The 22,264-nt window shown below is 45.1% G+C and overlaps 1 protein-coding gene across 1 annotated transcript; it reads right to left on the minus strand.

Annotated features, from left to right (window-relative positions):
- Positions 1 to 831: 831 nt before the first annotated feature.
- tsr1 (TSR1 ribosome maturation factor) lies at positions 832 to 21,480 on the minus strand. Its single transcript, XM_014214917.3, has 15 exons — positions 21,304 to 21,480; positions 20,199 to 20,302; positions 19,666 to 19,894; positions 19,119 to 19,253; positions 18,010 to 18,461; positions 16,110 to 16,254; positions 15,723 to 15,904; positions 8,056 to 8,255; positions 6,951 to 7,110; positions 6,754 to 6,864; positions 2,115 to 2,247; positions 1,828 to 1,944; positions 1,539 to 1,679; positions 1,249 to 1,323; positions 832 to 1,133 (listed from the first exon to the last, which is right to left on the minus strand). Exons 1-15 carry the CDS (start codon positions 21,419 to 21,421, stop codon positions 955 to 957), a joined length of 2,481 nt encoding a protein of 826 aa, XP_014070392.3. The 5' UTR covers positions 21,422 to 21,480; the 3' UTR covers positions 832 to 954.
- Between the last annotated feature and the right edge of the window lie 784 nt (positions 21,481 to 22,264).

Genomic DNA, 22,264 nt, shown 5'->3' on the forward strand with positions numbered 1-22,264 from the left:
TGCCTCTTTGGTGCAGTCCCAACAGAGACCCCAGATGAATAATGGTGCTGCGAGCATGCAAGAGCAGTTTTATGATAAATATTACAATTCATAAATCAGTTTCTCCGTGGAGCACAAAGAATGGGATAGGGAGGAATGTAAAACTGTTGAGCGTCGTAGATCCAGAGCGAGAACATGGGGTCTCGCGTTCTCTGCTTGAGTCTGACTGGTGGGGAAGAAGGGTCTTCAGCTGAGACCACCAGGGAGTGGAAGGGGGCACACTATGTAGAGGTCTGAGACTATAGCTAGTGTGGAGGATAGACTGTGTACCAAAAGGAATTTAAGAGGCACAAATTGTGGACATTTTTCTTTTCAAGTTGTCATGCACACCATCTGCAATAAATAAATAAATACAATATCAGAATAAAATGCAAAGACCTAAAGGAATGGTAGTGGAAGGAAGGAGCTGGAGAAGACTTCCTAGAACAGAGTGAGCAATGGACCTAAATGGGAAAGGCAAGCTAGTTCATCCAACGTTGTTGTTCAGATCAATAATACTGTTGTACAGATTCCATTCTCAATTTCAACATGTTTGGCACATGAATTACACAAATTGAAAATCTGAACATGCTCTCTGATTATGCCTCAACATTGTCTTCATGTTTGATGTTGTTAGTGTTTGAGTACAGGGACATAACAGTGCATGGCTCATAAATCACTGAGTTTAGTTCCACTGTGTTTGTCACTGCAACAAAGAGCCGGTTTCTTCTTATACACTGCTGCCATCTAATGGCCAGGAAACAAACTAACTGGACCACAAGGACATTTTTCAAACAAATAAAGAAACAAGTGTTTTGGTCTAATTGGTTTTATTTAATACACATTACAATCCATCTATTGGAGTGAAAATGTAATCACCACAGTCCATGCAACTCTACAGACTCCAACACACCTCTTGCAACAGACCACCACCACCTACTCCATGTCAAAATCATCCGGCACCTGAGTCCCTTCCCCCTTGACCCAGGGCAGGGGCAAAGGCACATAGGGGTCATATGTCCAGCGAGGATAGACCCTCTTATACAGGTTCATCATGACAGTATCCTGAGACCGCATCTGGCTGTCAAATACACACTTCATGTGTCCATGAGTACCTGAAACACACCCACACACAGGTTTAGGTAAGGTAGTCACACAATTGTCCAATGAAGGCAACACATTGTTTCATGTCACTAAACAGTATTGACAAGGTTTAAGTTTTCTCCGTACCTAGGGCCTCCTTGATGTGTCCTCTCCGGCCCCACTTGGTTCTCAGCTCAACAGGCTTAAACCACAGGATGTCGTCTATCAGAGAGAACAGAGGACAGAGGTCAGTTAACATGAAAATAAATAATGAAAACCACAGGTAAGTCAGAGCTATTTCATTTCCACATTACGACAGTAGTTGTGGGCCAAAAGGCACCTATTCTCTATATAGTGCACCCTATGGGCCCTAGTCAGACAGAAGTTTTGTGAGTATTATTGGGAAACATGTAGTGCTCAGCTCAGTGCCCCCTCACCCCTGTTGAAGAACATGTATCTGCAGACAGCGGATCGGCGGTTGATCTTGAAGGGGTGTCCACTCAACACGATCCTCTTCAGCACCACACGCTGGGGGTCACAGCTCAGCAGACTTCCTGTACCCACCAGGTCCTGCATGCCTGAGGGAGAGAACAAGCGATACTGGCTCAAATACTGACAGAACAGGAGAGAGATACAGGTAGAGACAGTGTGTTCCTCTGTCCTTCCACGTCCTTAAACAGGTAGAGAAATACTAAGTCAGCCAAACATCACTATCCAGGCCCTTACCATCCTCCCTCTGTTTGAAGAGCAGTACCCCAGCGGTGGGGAATGTGATGGGGGCGTACACAGAAACCACCGTGGGGGCGTCAGCACGAAGGAAACGCTCCAGCTTGTGCTTGTCGGCTGGAGAGAGAGAGCCAATCACAGGTTAGATACAACACTGAGCCTAATAAATGGTAGTATAACAAGTCAAAACAATACTCCAGTCCCCACAGAATGTCTGCATATTTGCCATACTTTTTCTTAAATTTTGTTCAAGACATAAATTGTGCTGTTTAGACAGGTTCCCCTACCTGATGTGTGCTGGGAGAAGATGGGGCAGGCCCGGAACCTCCTGAATCCACAGTGGAACACCAGCTCCTCTTTAGACTTGATAGGGTCTGTGTTGCTGGGGTGTCTCCTCACCAGCATGTGCATCACTGACATCTGATCAGAGGATGGAAGGCAACCAAATGGTAAGGAGCTGGAAGAATAGTTTCTAATGAACTATAGTGTTAAAACCATTAGCTGGAGTTGTTACAATTGATTTATACATACGGGAAGTATTCAGACCCCTTGACTTTTCCCACATTGTTACGTTAGCCTTATTCTAAAATGAATTAAATATTATACTTTCAGTATTCTGCACACAATACCCCATAATGACAGAGAAAAGTTTGAAATTTTTGCAAATGTATAAAAAAAATATTTACTTAAGTATTCAGACCCTTTGCTATGAGACTCTAAATTGAGCTCAGGTGCATCGTGTTTCCATTGATCATCCTTGATGATTCTACAACTTGGAGTCCACCTGCGGTAAATTCAATTGATTGGACATGATTTGGAAAGGCACATCTGTCTAGCTAAAGGTCCCACAGTGCATGTAAGAGCAAAAACCAAGCCACGAGGTCAAAGGAATTGTCCCTAGAGCTCTGAGACAGGATTGTGATCTGGGCAAGGGTACCAAAACATTTCTGAGCAATGAAAGTCCCCAAGAACACAGTGGCCTCCATCATTCTTGAATGGAAGAAGTTTGGAACCACCAAGACTCTTCCTTGAGCTGGCCTCCCGGCCAAACTGAGCAATCGGGGAGAAGGGCCTTGGCCAAGAACCCGATGGTCACTGACAGAGGTCTAGAGATCCTCTGTGGAGATGGGAGAACCTTTCAGAAGGACAACCATCTCTGTAGCACTCTACCAATCAGGCCTTTATGGTAGAGTGGCCAGATGGAAGACACTCCTCAGTAAAAGGCACGACAGCCCACTTGGAGTTTGCCAAAAGGCACCTAAAGACTGACCATTCTCTGGTCTGATGTAACCAAGATTGAACTCTTTGGTCTGAATGCTAAGCGTCACGCCTGGAGGGAACCTGGCACCATCCCTACGGTGACGCATTGTGGTTGCAACATGCTGTGGGGATGTTTTTGAGCGGCAGGGACTGGGAGACTAGTCAGGATTGAGGCAAAGTACAGACAGATCCTTGATAAACCTGCACCAGAAAGCTCAGGACCTCAGACTGGGGCGAAGGTTCACCTTCCAACAGGACAACAATCCTAAGCACACAGTCAAGACAATGTTTGAGTCCTTGAGTGACCCAGCCCGAGACTGGACTTTAACCCGATCGAACATCTCTGGAGAGACCTGAAAATAGCTGTGCAGCAACGCTCCCCAGCCAACCTGACCGAGCTTGAGAGAATCTGCAGAGGGGAATGGGAGAAACTCCCAAATACAGGTGTGCCAAGCTTGTAGCGTCATACCCAAGACGACTCGATGCTGTAATCGCTGCCAAAGGTGCTTCAACAAAGTACTGAGTAAAGGGTCTGAATACTTATGTATATGTTATCAGTTTTTTATTTTTAATAAATTAGCAAACATAATAAAAATTTAATATTGAATCAATTTTAGAATAAGGCTGTAACATAAAATGTGGAAAAAGTCAAAGGGTCTGAATACTTTACGAAGGCTCTGTATATAGACATACTTCAGCCAAACGAATGGACACCCCTTGAAATTTGTGGATTCGGCTATTTCAGCCACACCCGTTGCTGACAGGTGTATAAAATCAAGCACACCGCCATGCAATCTCCATAGACAAACATTGGCAGTAGAATGGCCTTACTGAAGAGCTCAGTGAATTTCAATGTGACAGTCATAGGATGCAACCTTGACAACAAGTCAATTTGTCAAACATCTACCCTGCTGGAGCCGTGCCGGTCAACTAAGAAATCACTACTGAGTTCCAAACTGCCTCTGGAAGCAACGTCAGCACAGAACTATTCGTTGGGAGCTTCATGAAATGGGTTTATGGCTGAGCAGCCACACACAAGCCTAAGATCAACATGCGCAATGCCAAGCGTCAGCTGGGGTGGTGTAAAGCTCATCGCCATTGGACTCTAGAGCTGTGGAAACGCATTCTCTGGAGTGATGAATCACATTTCACTGTAATGTTTGGTGGAGGAGGAATAATGGTCTGGGGCTGCTTTTCATGGTTCGGGCAAAGCCCCTTAGTTAAAGTGAAGGGAAATCTTAACTCTACAGCATACAATGACATTCTAGACAATTCTGTGCTTGCAACTTTATGGCGAAGGCCCTTTGCTGTTTCTGCAAGACAATACCCCCGTGCACAAAGCGAGGCCCATACAGAAATGGTTTGTCGAGATCGGTGTGGAAGAACTTGACTAGCCAGCACACAGCCGGCCTCGACTACATCGAACACCTTTGGGATGAATTGGAACAACGACTGCGAGCCAGGCCTAATTGCCCAACATAGTGCCCAACCTCACTAATGCACGTGGTTGAAAGGAAACAAGTCTCCGCAGCAATGTTCCAACATCTAGTGAAAATCCTTCCCAGAAGAGTGGAGGCTGTTACAGCAGCAAAGGGGGGACCAACTCCATACTAATCCTCATGATTTGTGAATGAGATGTTTGAAGAGCAAGTGTCCACATACATGGTTGTGTGTGAGATATATATTACACGCACAGTAGAAGTCGGAAGTTTACGTACCTTAGCCAAATACATTTAAACGCAGTTTCACAATTCCTGACATTTTAATCCTAGTAAAAATTCCCTGTCTTAGGTCAGTTAGGATCATCACATTATTTTAAGAATGTGAAATGTCAGAATAATAGTAAAGAATGATTTATTTCAGCTTTTATTTCTTTCATCACATTCCCATTGGGTCAGACGTTCACTCAATTAGTATTTGGTAGCATTGCCTTTAAATTGTTTAACTTGGGTCAAACGTTTCGGGTAGCCTTCCACAAGCTTCCCACAATAAGTTGGGTGAATTTTGGCCCATTCCTCCTGACAGAGCTGGTGTAACTGAGTCAGGTTTGTAGGCCTCCTTGCTCGCACAACCTTTTTCAGTTCTGCCCAGACATTTTCTATGGGATTGAGGTCAGGGCTTTGATGGCCACTCAAATACCTTGGCTTTGTTGTCCTTAAGCTGTTTTGCCACAACTTTGGAAGTATGCTTGGGGTCATTGTCCATTTGGAAGACCCATTTGCGACCAAGCTTACCTTCCTGACTGATGTCTTGAGATGTTGCTTCAATATATCCATATAATTTTCCTCCCTCATGATGCCATCTATTTTGTGAAGTGCACCAGTCCCTCCTGCAGCAAAGCACCCCCACAATATGATGCTGCCACCCCTGTGCTTCACGGTTGGGATGGTGTTCTTCGGCTTGCAAGCTTCCCCCTTTTTCCTCCAAACATAACGATGGTCATTATGGCCAAACGGTTCTATTTTTGTTTCATCAGACCAGAGGACATTTCTCCAAAAGGAATGAGCTTTGTTCCCATGTGCAGTTGCACACCGTAGTCTGGCTTTTTTATGGCGGTTTTGGAGCAGTGGCTTCTTCTTTGCTGAGTGGCCTTTCAGGTTATGTCGATATAGGACTCGTTTTACGGGTCTTCCCTGTGGCTCAGTTGGTAGAGCATGGTGTTTGCAACGCCAGCATGGTGTGTGCAACACCAGGGTTGTGGGTTCGATTCCCACGGGGGGCCAGTATAAAAAAAATAACAAATGCATGAAATGTATGCATTCACTACTGTAAGTCGCTCTGGATAAGAGCGTCTGCTAAATGACTAAAATGTAAAAAAAAATAAAAAAATGTACTGTGGATATCGATACTTCTAAACCTGTTTTCTCCAGCATCTTCACAAGGTCCTTTGCTGTTGTTCTGGGATTGATTAGCACTTTTCGCACCAAAGTAGGTTAATCTCTAGGAGACAGAATGCGTCTCCTTCCTGAGTGGTGTGACAGCTGCGTGATCCCATGGTGTTTATACTTGTGTACTATTGTTTGTATAGATGAACGTGGTACCTTCAGGCATTTGGAAATTGCTCCCAAGGATGAACCAGACTTGTGGAGGTCTACAATTATTTTTCTGATGTCTTGGCTGATTTCTTTTGATTTTCCTATGATGTCAAGCAAAGAGGCACTGAGTTTGAAGGTAGGCCTTGAAATACATCCACAGGTACACCTCCAATTGACTCAAATGAGGCTAATTGACATCTCAGAAGCTTCTAATGCCATGACATCATTTTCTGGAATTTCCCAAGCTGTTTAAAGGCACAGTCAACTTAGTGTATGTAAACTTCTGACCCACTGGAATTGTGATACAGTGAATATTAAGTGAAATAATCTGTCTGTAAACAATTGTTGGTAAAATGACGTGTCATGCACAAAGTAGATGCCCTAACTGATTTGCCAAAACTATAGTTTGTTAACAAGAAATTTGTGGCGTGGTTGAAAAACGAGTTAATGACTCCAACCTAAGTGTATGTAAACCTCCGACTTCAACTTATATATAATCATTTATTTAAAAAATTCCCCTCTGTAGTTTGTCTACACTTTTACCAACATATTTAACAGCAGAAATGGGTTACAATTATTGAGTTAAGACACTAAGTACACAATAATTCAGGAGTATCCCAATACAGTATACCTTCTGTTCATGTGGCAGTAAGGAGACCAGCACCAGAGGCCTGCCTGCCTGGACACTCTCCATCACCGTGGGGGGAACATCCATGACATGGAGGGTCACATACCAGCCCACCTAGAGAGCAGAGTAAATCAATTGGGGGCACCGAGAGGGGACAGGGCTGAAACAGGTTGTCACAGACAAACAGGGCAGCCTCTTACCATGGCCCCCTCTTCCTCCTGCGCAGCCTCAGCCAGTACGCGGCGGCGTGTGCGCTCAAAGCTCTGGAACTGGAAGATGCGGGAGTAGTCTGCAGGCAGGTTCTCCAAGGGGTCCCAGGGGGAGGAGCGGAAACTCTTCAGGCCCCTGTAACGCTGGAACCTGAGCACACAGGAAATTAGCAATGTCAGCGTATAGCTAAGTAATTACGCTGGGCCAGTCATCCTGGAAAGTCAAGTTTGGGCGTTAACGGCTTGAAGGCATTGTCATATATAATAGACCAGATGTTTGACATGTTTGGTGAATTCCTCCCTCAGACTTTCCCAGAGTGTTGCTGAAGGAAATGTTAGATATTGGAGTGCTCTAGCACTTTGGTCAGAGGTCAGGATCAAGTCACTGGCTGTTAATGAGCTGTTCTTCAAGGTTACCACATTCTGCTTGACTGTTTTTCCAAATGTAAAATATCAACTCAATGTACAGGTAACTGCAAAAATAAAGGAAACGCTTCAGTAAATGAGGAATACAAAGTATTATTGAAAGCAGGTGCTTCTACACAGGTGTGGTTCCTGAGTTAAATAATAAATTAACATCCCATCATGCTTTTGGCTACCATGGCTAGAATACGAGATCTGACTTTGAAAGAGGGGTCTCAAAGGAGCATAGGGGGTTTAAAGTGTGTATGTCTCAAGTCACCAGATCTCAACCCAATTGAACACTTAAGGGAGATCGTGGAGCGGTGCCTGAGACAGCGCTTTCCACCACCATCAACAAAACACCAAATGACTGAATGTTTTGTGGAAGAATGGTGTCGCATCCCTCCATACAGTTCGACACTTGAAGAATCTATGCCAAGGTGCACTGAAGCCTCTCTGGCGGCCAAACGCCCTATTGAGACACTTTCTGTTGGCGTTTCCTTTATTTTGGCAGTTACCTGTGTGTGAGCCATGGGTTGATGTTAAATGGTTTTTTCATGGATCGGTTGAATGTTTTTGCTTAGACAGCCCCTCTGTGTTGTAGCCCACACTGAGAGCAGAGAGTCCTGTACTGCACTGAAGGAGAAGGGACCACTGCGTTTGGTAGTTGACGATATGATAGTCATGCCCTTACCTGTTCTTAGCCGATTGGTCTAGAGGGGTGTCCACTTCATCTGGGAACATCTCATTGGCCCGAGCCTCCCGGTATCGTTTTAACCCCTCCCCTTCCTCTGCCTCGTCCATGTGCTCATCATAGCGCTGGTCTGCTCCACCCTTGTCCGATGTGGAATTCAGTTCCTCCTCCTCATCAGAGCCACCACCTGAGGCAGCATCCTAAACCAAACAGGAAAAGACAGGAAGTTTCTACTAGAGCTGGGAATTGCCAGGCACAATACGATATTATCACGATACTTAGGCGCCGATACGATATGTATTGCGGATCGATACTGATTTGATGTTCCAAACATATTGCCCACCATATGTCTGCTGTAGATGGACAATGGAGCAATGAGAAAATGAGTTGACCAGTAATGGAAATAAAAGTGCTGAAAAATTGGTTCCTTTAAAAAGATGGAGAACAAGCTACGGGGGGGGGGGGAAGAAATACTGTAGTTTTGGTGCAGGTACAGCCAACTAACAAAAATATTGCGATTTTTGTCGATACGATATCGTGATATGTAACTATCGATTTTCTCCCCATCACAAGTTGCTCATTTTATTGAACACACATGAATGGTGTATATGTACTTTGTAGAACAGACAAGTATGCAATTCTTATATAAACATAAAAGAGCAGACAGAAACAAAAAGACCTGGAGTTCTAGGTAAAAAATAATAAGCTATACAGAACAGGTAAACAGAAAGAGGGCAGATGTCACCCATTTCCATCACCTCCCTGATTATCCATCAACCATCTTCCCAGTCTGCTACAGAAATGTCAGTGCCTAGCTCTTCCTCCCATTTTGCCTTAGCACACCTTCTAAAGATGCCATTAACATATAAAAAAAGAGTCAGATGATATCAGTTTGCCTGAGGTGGGAACATTTTTGATGCATCCGTTAAACATGGAAGGTTTAGCATTTCCAAATGTAGGAAGATGTTTTTTAAGCAGACCATAATTCTATCCTCCTGATTCCTGTTAGCAAGCAAAAACTAAAGCAGGAAGCACCAGTGACTCAGTCAATAAATAAGTGGTCAGATGAAGCAGATGCTAAACTACAGGACTGTTTTGCTATCACAGACTGGAATATGTTCCGGGATTCTTCTGATGACATTGAGGAGTACACCACATCAAATCAAAAAATATTTGGTCACATGCGCCGAATACAACAGGTGTAGACCTTAAAGTGAAATGCTTACTTACGAGCCCCCAACCAACAATGCAGTTTCAAAAAATACAGATAAGAAATAAAAGTAACAGGTAATTAAAGAGCAGCAGTAAAACAACAATAGCGAGATTATATACAGGGGGGAACCGGTACAGACTCAATGTGTGGGGGCACCGGTTAGTTGAGGTAGTATGTACATGTAGGTAGAGTTATTAAAGTGACTATGCATAGATGACAACAGAGTAGCAGTGGTGTAAAGAGGGGGAGGGGTGTGGCAATGCAAATAGTCTGGGTAGCCATTTGATTAGATGTTCAGGAGTCTTATGTTTTGGGGGTAGAATCTGTTTAGAAGCCTCTTGGACCTAGACTTGGTGCTCCGGTACCGCTTGTCGTGCGGTAAGAGAACAGTCTGACTAGAGTGGTTGGATTCTGACAATTCTTAGGGCCCTCCTCTGACACTGCCTGGTATTGAGGTCCTGGATGGCAGAAAGCTTGGCCCCAGTGATGTACTGGGTCGTATGCACTACCCTCTGTAGTACCTTGAGGTCAGAGGCCGAGCAGTTGCCATACATGGCAGTGATGCAACCAGTCAGGATGCTCTCGATGGTGCAACTGTAGAACCTTTTGAGGATCTGAGGACCCATGCCAAATCTTTTCAGTCTCCTGAGTGGGACTAGGTTTTTTCGTGCACTCGTCACGACTGTCTTGGTGTGCTTGGACCATGTTAGTTTGTTGGTGATGTGGACCAAGGAACCTGAAGCTCTCAACCTGCTCCACTGCAGCCCCGTCGATGAGAATGGGGGTGTGCTCAGTCCTCTTTTTCCTGTAGTTCACAGTCATCTCCTTTGTCTTGATCACGTTGGGGAGAGGTTGTTGTCCTTGCACCGCATGGCCAGGTCTCTGACCTCCTCCCTATAGGCTGTCTCGTCGTTGTCGTGATCAGGCCTACCACAGCAGCAAACTTAATGATGGTGTTGGAGTCTTGCCTGGCCATGCAGTCATGAGTGAACAGGGAGTACAGGAGGAGACTGAGCACGCACCCCTGAGGGGCCCCTATGTTGAGTCTCAGCATGGCGGGCCGACCTCACCTGGGGGCAGCCCGTCAGGAAGTTCAGGATCCAGTTGCAGAGGGAGGTGTTCAGTCCCAGGGTCCTTTGTTTATTGATGAGCTTTGAGGGTACTATGGTGTTGAATGCTGAGCTGTAGTCAATGAATAGCATTCTCACATAGATGTTCCTTTTGTCCAGGTGGGAAAGGGCAGTGTGGAGTGCAATAGAGATTGCATCATCTGTGGATCTGGGGCGGTATGCAAATTGGAGAGGGTCTAGGGTTTCTGGGATAATGGTGTTGATGTGAGCCCTGACCAGCCTTTCAATGAACTTCATGGCTACAGATGTGAGTGCTACGGGTCGGTAATCATTTAGGCAGGTTACCTTAGTGTTCTTGGGTACAGGGACTATTGTGATCTGCTTAAAACATCTTGGTATTAGACTCGGACAGGGAGAGGTTAATAACCTCTTGGGGCTAGGGGGCAGTATTGAGAATTTTGAAAAAAATATGTGCCCATTTTTAACTGCCTCCTACACCAACTCAGAAGCTAGAATATGCATATTATTGTTCAGGTTTGGATAGAAAACACTCTGAATTTTCTAAAACTGTTTGAATGGTGTCTAAGTATAACAGAACTCATATGGCAGTCAAAACCCTGAGACAAATTCTGACAGGAAGTGGATACCTGATGTGTTGAATTACCTTTAAGCCTATGCCATTGAAACACACAGGGGCTTATTAATTTTTGAGCACTTCCTATGGCTTCCACTAGATGTCACCAGTCTTTAGAAAGTGTTTTGAGTCTTATACTGTGAGAACTGAACGAACAAGAGCCTTGGAACGGTGGTGGCCGATTAGGCTCTGGCGCGCGAGTTCATGTTTGGTACTCTCGTTCCAAAACGTTTTAAAAGAGAATGCAAACGTCCGCCTTGAATATTATTCATGTTCTGGTTAAAAAAGGCACTAATGATTTATGCTATACAACGTGTTTGAACGAACGTAAATATTTTTTTCCCCCTCGTTCATGACGAGAAGTCCGGCTGGCATAGATCATGGGCTAACAACACGGCGCTTTTTGGACATAAATTATGAGCTTTTTCGAACAAAACTACATTTGTTATGGACCTGGGATTCCTGGAAGTGACATCTGATGAAGAGAATCAAAGGTAATGGATTATTTACATAGTATTTTCGATTTTAGATCTCTCCAACATGGCGGTTAGTCTGTATCGCAAAGCGTATTTTTCTGGGCGCAGTGCTCAGATTATTGCAAAGTGTGATTTCCCAGTAAGGTTATTTTTAAATCTGGCAATCCGGTTGCGTTCAAGAGATGTAAATGTATAATTCTTTGAATGACAATATAATATTTTACCAATGTTTTCGAATAGTAATTATTTAATTTGTTGTGCTGCTTGACTGGCGGTTATTGGAGGGAAACGATTTCCTCAACATCAACACCATAGTAAAACGCTGTTTTTGGATATAAATATGAACTTGATAGAACAGAAAATGCATGCATTGTCTAACATAATGTCCTAGGAGCGTCATCTGATGGAAATTGTCAAAGGTTAGTGCATCATATTTTAGCTGGTTCTGCTTCTGGTGACGCCTGTCTTTGAATTGACAAAACATTACACACAGCTATTGTCAATGTACTCTCCTAACATAATCTAACTTTATGCTTTTGCTGTAAAGCCTTTTTGAAATCGGACAACGTGGTTAGATTAAGGAGATGTTTATCTTTCAAAGGGTGTAAGATAGTTGTATGTTTGAGAAATTTGAATTATGACTTTTAATTGTTTTCAAATTTGGCGGTCTTGATATTTCACCTGTTGTTGATTGGGTGTACCAGGGGTGGGACGCTTGCGTCCCACATAGCCCATAGAGGTTAAAATGTCAGTGCAGACACTTGCCAGTTGGTCAGTGCATGCTCGCAGTATACGTCCTGGTAATCTGTCTGGCCCTGCGGCCTTGTGAATGTTGACCTTTTTTAAAGGTCTTACTCACATCGGCTGCGGAGAGTGTGATCACAGTCTTCCGGAACAGCTGGTGCTCTCATGCATGGTTCAGTGTTATTTGCCTCGAAGCGAGCATATAAGTAGTTTAGCCCATCTGGTAGGCTCATCTCACTGGGCAGCTCTTGTCTGTGCTTCCCTTTGTAGTCTGTAATGTTTTGCAAGCCCTGCCACATCCGACAAGCGTCAGAGCCGGTGTAGTACGATTCGATCTTTGTCCTGTATTGACCCTTTGATGGTTTGTCAGAGGGCATAGCGGAATTTCTTATAAGCTTCCAGGTTAGAGTCCCGCTCCTTGAAAGCGGCAGCTCTAGCCTTTAGCTCAGTGCGGATGCTGCATGTAATCCATGGCTTTTGGCTGGGGTATGTACGTATGGTCACTGTGGGGACGACGTCATCGATGCACTTATTTATGAAGCCAATGACTGATGTGGTGTACTCATCAATGCCATCGGAGGAATCTCATCGACAGGGCTGTAGTGCAGCAGGTTGAGAGCTTCAAGTTCCTTGGCGTCCACATCAACAAACTATCATGGTCCAAACACACCAAGACAGTCAGAGGACACGACAAAACCTATTCCCCCTCAGGAGACTGAAAAGATTTTGCATGGGTCCTCAGATCCTCAAACGGTTCTACAGTTGCACCATCGACAGCATCCTGACTGGTTGCATCACTGCCTGGTATGGCAACTGCTCGGCCTCCGACCGCAAGGCACTACAGAGGATAGTGCGAACGGCCTAGTACATCACTGGGGACAAGCGTCCTGCCATCCAGGACATCTATACCAGGCAGTGTCAGAGGAAGGCCCTAAAAATTCCCAACGACTCCTGCTACCCTAGGCATAGACTGTTCTCTCTGCTACCGCACGGCAAGCGGTACCGGAGCGCCAAGTCTAGGTCCAAAAGGCTTCTTAACAGCTTCTACCCCCAAGCCATAAGACTCCTGAACAGCCAATAAAATGGCTATCCAGACTATTTGCATTTTTGCCCTCCCCCCTTTTACACTGCTGTTACTCACTGTTTTATCTGTGCATAGTCACTTTAATAACTCTACCTACATGTACATATTACCTCAACTAACCGGTGCCCCCACACATTGACTCTGTTCCGGTACCCCCTGTATATAGCCTCGCTACTGTTATTTTACTGCTGCTCTTTAACTATTTATACTTTATTTATTTTTTTCTTAACTGCATTGTTGGTTAAGGGTTTGTAAGTAAGCATTTCACTGTAAGGTCTACAACTGTTGTATTTGGCGCATGTGACAAACTTTATTTGAACAGTCTCTAATCTGTAGGTTTCTGAAAAAGTTACTTCCGGGAGGATTATAGGTTTCCTTCGGCAAATCAGAGGCAAAGGCCCCTTCTATATATAGATCCCCTATAGTATTGATCCCTAGCTCTCCCCATCGCTCAAAGGTGTTATCAATTTGAGGGGGCAAAGGAGGGATTCCTGGTAACAGGAGCATGAATGATATGGGTCTAAGGTCGAAATGGGGCGGCAGCGTAGCCTAGTGGTTAAAGAGTTGGACTAGTAACCGAAAGGTTGCAAGATCCAATCCCCGAGCTTATATGGTACAAATCTGTCGTTCTGCCCCTGAACAAGGCAGTTAACCCACTGTTCCAAGGCCGTCATTGAAAATAAGAATTTGTTCTTAACTGACTTGCCTAGTTAAATAAAGATAAAAAAATAAAAGACCTTCATTTGCTTCCAGATTCGGACTGGGCTGTGTATAATAGGACTGTTACTATAAAGTGACATCTTCAAATTGACAGGCGACAAAATCACAGCCCCAATAGAGAAGGGGTGGCAATCCTCACGCTCCATATGAAGCCAGCTGGATGACGGAGGTGTGTCATCCAGCCAAAACGTAACAGCACGGAGGTTAGCAGCCCAATACTCAAATATTACATTTGGGAGGGACAATCCATCTTGACTTCCAGAGGTGTTTTTTTTTTATACCTATCCTATAGCGGGATGTTCTGGAATAGGTCAAGCAGTTGTGGGAGGACCATCACAAGTTTCTACTGCAGAACTATATACCTCTAGATCATATGTAATGTGAACAACGGTCTTAATGAGATTCAAGACAATGCCTTTATAGTATTTATCAACCTCATTTCCAGTAATGAAGTTAGAAAAAGTGTACAAGTGGTTCTACTGGAAGTGGCATTACAGTAAGCAAGAGATACATGGGGGGGAACCACACTGCATGGGGCTGATTCACAACCTTCAGAACAATCCCAGCTGCAATAATAATCCTGATCAACCCCAGTACCATTTCCTCCATTGTTAAATTCTAGATGGTATATCCTGTCTAACCCTGACATCAAACACATGCTAATAAATATTCAAGAAAATAGATGTAGCAGAACGTTTGACCATAGCAGAATTTACCCCCTTCTTTCAAGCAGCGCTGTTATAAATAAATGGCCGTCCCCTCTCCTGGTCCAGACAGGAAGTTGTGTCCGCGGAGCAGGAAGTCAGGAGGCTTCCCTCGGGACCCCTGCTCCAAAACACTATTGTTGCCACAGTGAGCAGCCTGGCACTACAGCCCAGAGGCAGACACTGTGAAAACAAACAGTGGTGCTGCGCCACACTGTGCACTAACCACGGGTCACGTATACACACACACACACACCCCCCCCCCCCCCAACTGAACTGTCCGTCACTTTTTCCCCACCAATCACTGTCCTGTCCGAGCTGCTTCCCCCTGACGTCTTCCGCATCACCCCACATCAGTTCAGACATCTCAACAATCAACTCAGACTACCAACGGATCACCCTCTTCTGCTTACACTTCTGCATACACTTCTGCATACACTTTCCTTTAATGGTTTCACTATCGCCACGGCAACAGGCAGAGGGTAAACAAACACCTTAGCATTGCACCCAATGCCCTGGGACAGGATGTCAGCACAACAGTTGTCGCTCTTTCTTTTGTATTAACGGCTACACGGACTGAGTTGACCCTTGCATTTATTTTTGCACCGTCTCTATGAACACTCACAGGACTCTACACATAACATGCACACATTCATACAGACTCGACACACACACAAACATCCTGATGCCTAGCCATCTTACCCCTATACATACCTTCCTCTATCACCCCAGTATCCCTGCACATTGTAAATATGGTATTGGAACTGACCATAGCTTCTTACTTTCTTGTGTTGTTATTTGTTTTTATTTCTCGTGGTTGTTCTACCTTCTTATTTTTAGTATTACATTTATGTGGATTACTGCATTGCTGGGTTTAGAACTTGCAAAAAAAGACTTTCTTTCACTGTACTTGTGCAAGTGGCAACTTGAAACGAATGCTATACCAGCCAGAAAAACATACATAAGCATTCTTCTGTGCAGCCGTGTCAGTGTCCCAGGCTTTGAGTGCACTCACTACTCACCACCTGAGAGTCAAGGTCCTCTCCATCTATGGACTCCTCCATCATCGAATCCTCATCATCCTCATCGTCAGTACTCTCTTCATCCTCCTCGCCATTCTCATCCTCCTCATCCACAATCCACGTGGCCTGGTAGTCTGATGTCCCCTTCGGCACCTTCATTACACGCTTGCTCTTTCTGGCCTCTGAGGAAGGACGAGGGGGGAAGGAGAACATTTATTTGAGGTTTATTACATTGTAAACCCAGAGACAATAATAAACTCAATGTGTTGACATGAACCGGTTCAAAGTACCCATACATTGGATGCCAACAAGAGCACTGCGACCATAGATCTATCATGTAAGTCAATGTAACGGCCCTCTATAACACAGCGTTCTCTCTCCCTTTACCTTCAGCCTCCAGCAGTTCAGTATCAGTGGGCCAGGTCTGCTCTCCATCCATGGGATCTACCTCTGCCTCGGCCTGCAGACTCTCCCTGCGAGCTGGGTCTGCTTTCATCAGCACCCGCACTGACGCCACCTCAACACCACCATCCTGAAACACAGTGCAGTTAGCACCTACTGTCAACGAGCAGAAGCAGCGCTGATAAATGTCTTAACTGTAGTTTGTAAATTATTAATTAAATCACTGTCAATTTTCAATGTAATGATATCAGCCAGTGAGGAGCTGTGATGATCTTCAGTGGCCATCTTCCAATAATGATGTAGAAAAGCTAATCCATGTTTTTGCCACTTGTAGATTAGACTACCGCAACGCTCTACTCTCCAGCTACCTGGACAAAGCACTAAATAAACTTCAGTTAGTGCTAGATACAGTTGCTAGAATCCTGACAAGAACCAAAAATAATAATAATAGCATATAACTCATAACAATGCTAGCCTCTACACTGGCTTCCTGTTAAGGCCAGGGCTGATTTCAAGGTTTTACTGCTAACCTACAAAGAAAACCTGGACTTGCTCCTACCCATCTCTCACATTTGGTCCTGCTAAACATATCTACACGTTTGCTACGGTCACAAGACGCAGGCCTCCTAATTGTCACGAGATTTTCTAAGCAAACAGCTGGAGGCAGGGCTTTCTCTTATAGAGCTCCATTTTTATGGAATGGTCTGCCTACCCACGTGAGAGACGCACTCGGTCTCGACCTTTAAGTCTTTACTGAAGACTCATCTCTTCAGTAGGTCCTATGATTGAGTGTAGTCTGGCCCAGGGGTGTGAAGGTGAATGGCAAGGCACTGGAGTGACGAACCACCCTTGCTGTCTCTACCTGGCCGGCTCATTCTCTGCCTCTGACCCTATTACGTAGGCTGAGTCACTGGCTTACTGGTGCTCTTCCATGCTGTCCCTAGGAGGGGTGCATCACTTGAGTGGGCTGAGTCACTGACGTGATCTTCCTGTCCGGTTTTGCGTTTCCTTGGGTTCGTGCGGTGGAGATCTTTGTGGGCTATACTCAGCCTGGTCTCAAAGTGGAAAACAGCAGGTAGTCTGTTGACATCCCTCTAGTGGTGTGGAGGCTTTGCTTTGGATAAGTGGGTGGGGTTATATCCTGCATGGTTGGCCCTGTCCGGGGTTATAGTCGGACAGGGCCACAGTGTCAGCCTCCAGTATCTATGCAGCAATAGTCTATGTGTCGGGGGGCTAGAGTCAGTCTGTTATATCTGGTGTACCGTGTGAATTTAAGTACGCTCCCTCTCCCCCCTCCTGGAGGACCTGAGCCCTATGACCATGCCTCAGGCCTACCTGGCCTGATAACTCCCGGCTGTCCCTGTCCCCCAGGTGGTGCTGCTGCTCCAGATTCAACTCTTCTGCCTTTGGAACCCTGACCTGTTCACTGGATGTGCTACCTTGTCCCGGACCTGCTGTTTTCCACTCTCTCTCTACCACACCTACAGCCTCGACCTCTGAATGCTCGGCTATGAAAAGCCAACTGACATTTACTCCTGAGGTACTGACCTGTTGCACCCTCTACAACCACTGTGATTATTATTTGACCCTGCTGGTCATCTATGAACGTTTGAACAGCTTGAAGAACGATCTGGGCGTAATGGCCATGTACTCTTATAAAATCTCAGCCAGAAGAGGACTGGCCACCCCTCAGAGCCTGGTTCCTCTCTAGGTTTCTTCCTAGGTTCCTGCCTCTCTGGGGAGTTTTTCCTAGCCACCGTGCTTCTACATCTGCATTGCTTGTTGTTTGGGGTTTTAGGCTGGGTTTCTGTATAAACACTTTGCGTCATCTTCTGATGTAAAAAGGACTTTATAAATAAATGTGATTTGATTTTGTGAGACCCACCTGCATGTCTACATCTCCTTCCTTCCCTGGCTTGGCAGGGCGAGGGGTCATAGAGTTGAGGGGAAGGGGGTCTATGGGAGCATCGATCTGACTGAGCAGAAAGTCTCCAAATCCAGAGATGTGCACCAGCCTGTCCACCTGCAGAGGGCAGCCTCGGACATACCCAGACACACGCAAGGTCCCTAGGCCCGTGGGGGCTTCCCCACTCCCCTCAGAGCTGTTGGGGGTGTAGGAGACCTGCTGGGCCAGGAGGTGAGGCCGACGGGAGCGGAAGCCCAGCCTCCTCTGCCTCTGTGCTCCCAGGTGTCTTAGCATCAGTGTGGCGTCCTGGTCTGAGTCCAGGGGGAAGAGGCGCGCCCCAGGGAAGCGGATTTCAGATATCTTGGCCAGCGCCCGCCGTGAGTCCACACGCTTCTTCACTGCCAGGTCTGAAACACCCTGACACACCAGAGCTGGGGGAGAGAGAAGTGGAGGTTACATAGGACAGAGATGACAGGAGAGAGAAGTGGAGGTTACATAGGACAGAGATGACAGGAGAGAGAAGTGGAGGTTACATAGGACAGCGATGACAGGAGAGAGAAGTGGAGGTTACATAGGACAGCGATGACAGGAGAGAGAAGTGGAGGTTACATAGGACAGCGATGACAGGAGAGAGAAGTGGAGGTTACATAGGACAGCGATGACAGGAGAGAGAAGTGGAGGTTACATAGGACAGCGATGACAGGAGAGAGAAGTGGAGGTTACATAGGACAGCGATGACAGGAGAGAGAAGTGGAGGTTACATAGGACAGCGATGACAGGAGAGAGAAGTGGAGGTTACATAGGACAGCGATGACAGGAGAGAGAAGTGGAGGTTACATAGGACAGAGATGACAGGAGAGAGAAGTGGAGGTTATATAGGACAGATGACAGGAGAGAGAAGTGGAGGTTATATAGGACAGAGATGACAGTGGATGCAGAGAAAAGGGGCGGGGTAGTTGATTTTGAGTAAAATATCTACAGTATGTAATCTGCTAAACATTTAGGTAATCAGCAAGGGGAGAGGATAAGTTGAACAAAATCCAGTGCACTGCGAGTATCTTTTTTGGATAGCTTGTATGGAAGCTCACCATGGGTGGGCAGCCCCTGTGAAAAGAGACAGGAGAGGCAGTGGTCTCCATAGCTGTCCCAGCCTTCTGTAGAGTCCAGCACAAACACCAGACTGTCTGCTACCTTCACCACGTCCAGTAGAGAGTGCATGTCAGCTAGAGAGAGAAGGGAGAGGGAGGGAGGACAGAGTCAGAGGTAATGTTATTGGATAAGTACTTGTGCCAGCATCGAATGATGGCAGGTAGCCTAGCGGTTAAGAGCGATAGGCCAGTAACCGAAAGGTCGCTGGTTTGAATCCCCAAGTCGACTAGGTGAAAAATGTGTCAATGTGCCCTTGAGTAAGGCACTTATCCAAAGCAACTTACAGGCGCAATTAGGGTTAAGAGTGTCTGCTAAATTATTAAAATGTAAATTAATTACTCAGAATGCCCCTTATAAATGTTTGGTACAGCCAGATATGGATTATACTAGCATTTACATGAATTATAAATCGGTATCAGTTCGTTATCTATCCAACTTTAGTGTTGACAACACAAACACATTATAGTATCCAAGTCGGTGAGTTACCCGTGTCTGGCCGGAGGAAGGTGAACCTCTGTTTGAAGCGGGGCATGACCAAGCCAAAGCTGTCACTGACCCCACACACACTGCTCTCCTCACGCACCAGTCCGCCAGCCCCCTCACACCGCAGCAACCTGGTCACAGCCTCAGCATCCACACCTGCATGGATGGCGACCACAGCCACCAGATGGGGTGGACCATCCCTGCTGCCCAGACGACGCTTCTCTGTCAGGACCTGGACAGGACAGAAGTGACACGTAGCATTAAAGGTAGCCTCAGTGATGCATGAAGTAATAGCAATATCGGGCCGTTTCCACAACAACTAAGAGCACATCTATTTTAAACTTCTCTGTTTTGGTCCCGTAGCTGCCACGTTGTAGCAGATACTCTGCGTGAATGCAAAGTCTTGCATCACATTCATCTCAATATCTGCAGTGCTACGCGTTGGAATTTCATAACACTGAGTCTACCTTTAACTTGTCCCATTCATACCACTGTGGTTCCAAAGTGACATTGTGTCAAATGCAAGAGTATCTTACCAGGTCCTTCTTATTTCGCCGCAGCTGGTTGGCTTTGTGTCTTTTGTCCATCTTTCTCGCCTCTTTCCTCTGTTTCTTGGTAAGAGCCGTCACCGACACTCTACCTGTTGGGGATGACATCATTCAAAGGTGAACGACAGATCAGGATGGAAACAAATGAAAGGGTACGGCTACCAACATGTGCACTAACAGAGAATTACAGTTGATGTAAGGGTAGTGGACTAAACTCCACAGTTAAGGAAGAATCTGATGACTCCAGAGACCAGGCTTTGTGGAATCTAGCTGACTACATTGATTCGCACAATGTCAATACTTCAAAAAACGTAAATGATTTAATGCTTACTTTGTACCCATGTCTGTCCTCTGTAGTTGTGTCTTTGTTTGGTGAAATCTATTCATTTTCAATAAACGTTAATCAAATTCAACCACTGTTTGCTCATTGCTATTGCCCTAAATTGGCAACTCAGCGAAAATGCCAATTGAATCTCAACAAGGAAAGAGTCAGTGGTTGTATTTGATTAACGTTTATTGAAAAAGTATGGATTTCAGCAAATAAAGAAAGCGCGTAACTAGAGGACAAACGTGGGTACAAGGTAGGCGTTAAGTAATGTACAATTTTTTGCCATTGGATGAATCGATGTAGTCGGAGCTAGATCCCATAAAGCCTGGTTTCTGTTCCACTCCATTGATGGAGTCATCAGAAATGTCCTTCACCATCGAGTGGAGTTTTATCCGCTAATGTAAGGGGAGAGTTTTGAGAATGGTCATCAGACCTGTTGATGTGATTAGACAGACACTACCAGGAACTGTTAAATTACTAGTCTTAACACAATGTGTCTACCTACTGAATTGTAACGTGATGAGCAACGCTTTCATATCGCAAGCTAATGACGATGGTCGTTTGATTTCATCAGCTACCATGTGTCAAGGCTTGAAGGCTAAACTGTTACATGAGTGACATTACAAGGGTATTTTAGAATATGACATGAACGTATAGAGTTTCCACGGCTAAAGATTCTTCTGAAACATAACTTGAAAGCACGTGTTCGGCAGCATGTCCATGGTTAAAACCAGAAAGGGCCACATTCCTCCGTCACAAACTTACCCTTGTTCTCCCGTTCGATTTCTCCTTTCGTCCGATGCTTGCCATGTTTATGTCCTTTGTTTTTTTGTTTATAAACCCCAGCTCGGTGGCCCTGTTGCTGTTCTGCACCAGACACCATTTTCGCCACGAGTGTGCGACGGCCTGCCAACTTTGATGACGTAGCCACTTCCGCATTTGAACTTCTTCTTGCGCAGTGTCGATGTGCTTTGGTCAAATAGGGGTGCTTGTGCCATCTACTGTTTTTTGCAAAAATGACTGCTGTCATTAATGAAGTAAATGTGGATTCGGGTCCTGCTTTATCTATCTCTTGATAAATTGTCCAGTCATTTTACCAATAACCTCGAAGGGCGAATACATTTTTTCTAGCACTGTAGGATTATTTGATCAATAGTTCTGATATGTACATTTTGGATAGATATCAGTGTGGATGTTACAATGATGAAACATTTCACATTCTCTAGCTATGTCACAACATCATTATCAGGTTACCTATGGAATGCTGTGCAAAATATCTCATGAGTTCACATGTCCCATCCTCAGAGCAGAGTGGGAGAAATGAGGGAAGGCACACTCCTTATAGGGCAGGGGCAGAGATATGATTTGAAGGAAATTCTTGGCAGGAAAGTACTTCTGAGTTCAAGTTTTTAAAAAATGTCACAGTTTTTTTTCTTCTTAGCGAACACTTGAAAAACTTTGGATAGGCTACATCTAGCGCCCTATCACCCAGCCTCTATTCTAAATTATATCCTCTTGTAAAAGGGTACATTTAATAGAATTATCTTTCAAAATCCTCTTATGTTAATCTGGATGCACCTTTGATATACAGCACTGTATTCTTCATGATCACCTCTTTTTCTTTAGTATCAGAATTATAACCTGCTGTAGCAGTGCAGCACTGTTGTATCTCCCATGCATGACATGGATTGAAAGGCTTCCTGTTCACTTGGATAAAGAGCCTTAT

The sequence above is a fragment of the Salmo salar genome, chromosome 09 (assembly GCF_965601325.2).
Source record: "Salmo salar chromosome 09, fSalSal1, whole genome shotgun sequence".
Classification (NCBI taxonomy): domain Eukaryota; kingdom Metazoa; phylum Chordata; class Actinopteri; order Salmoniformes; family Salmonidae; genus Salmo; species Salmo salar.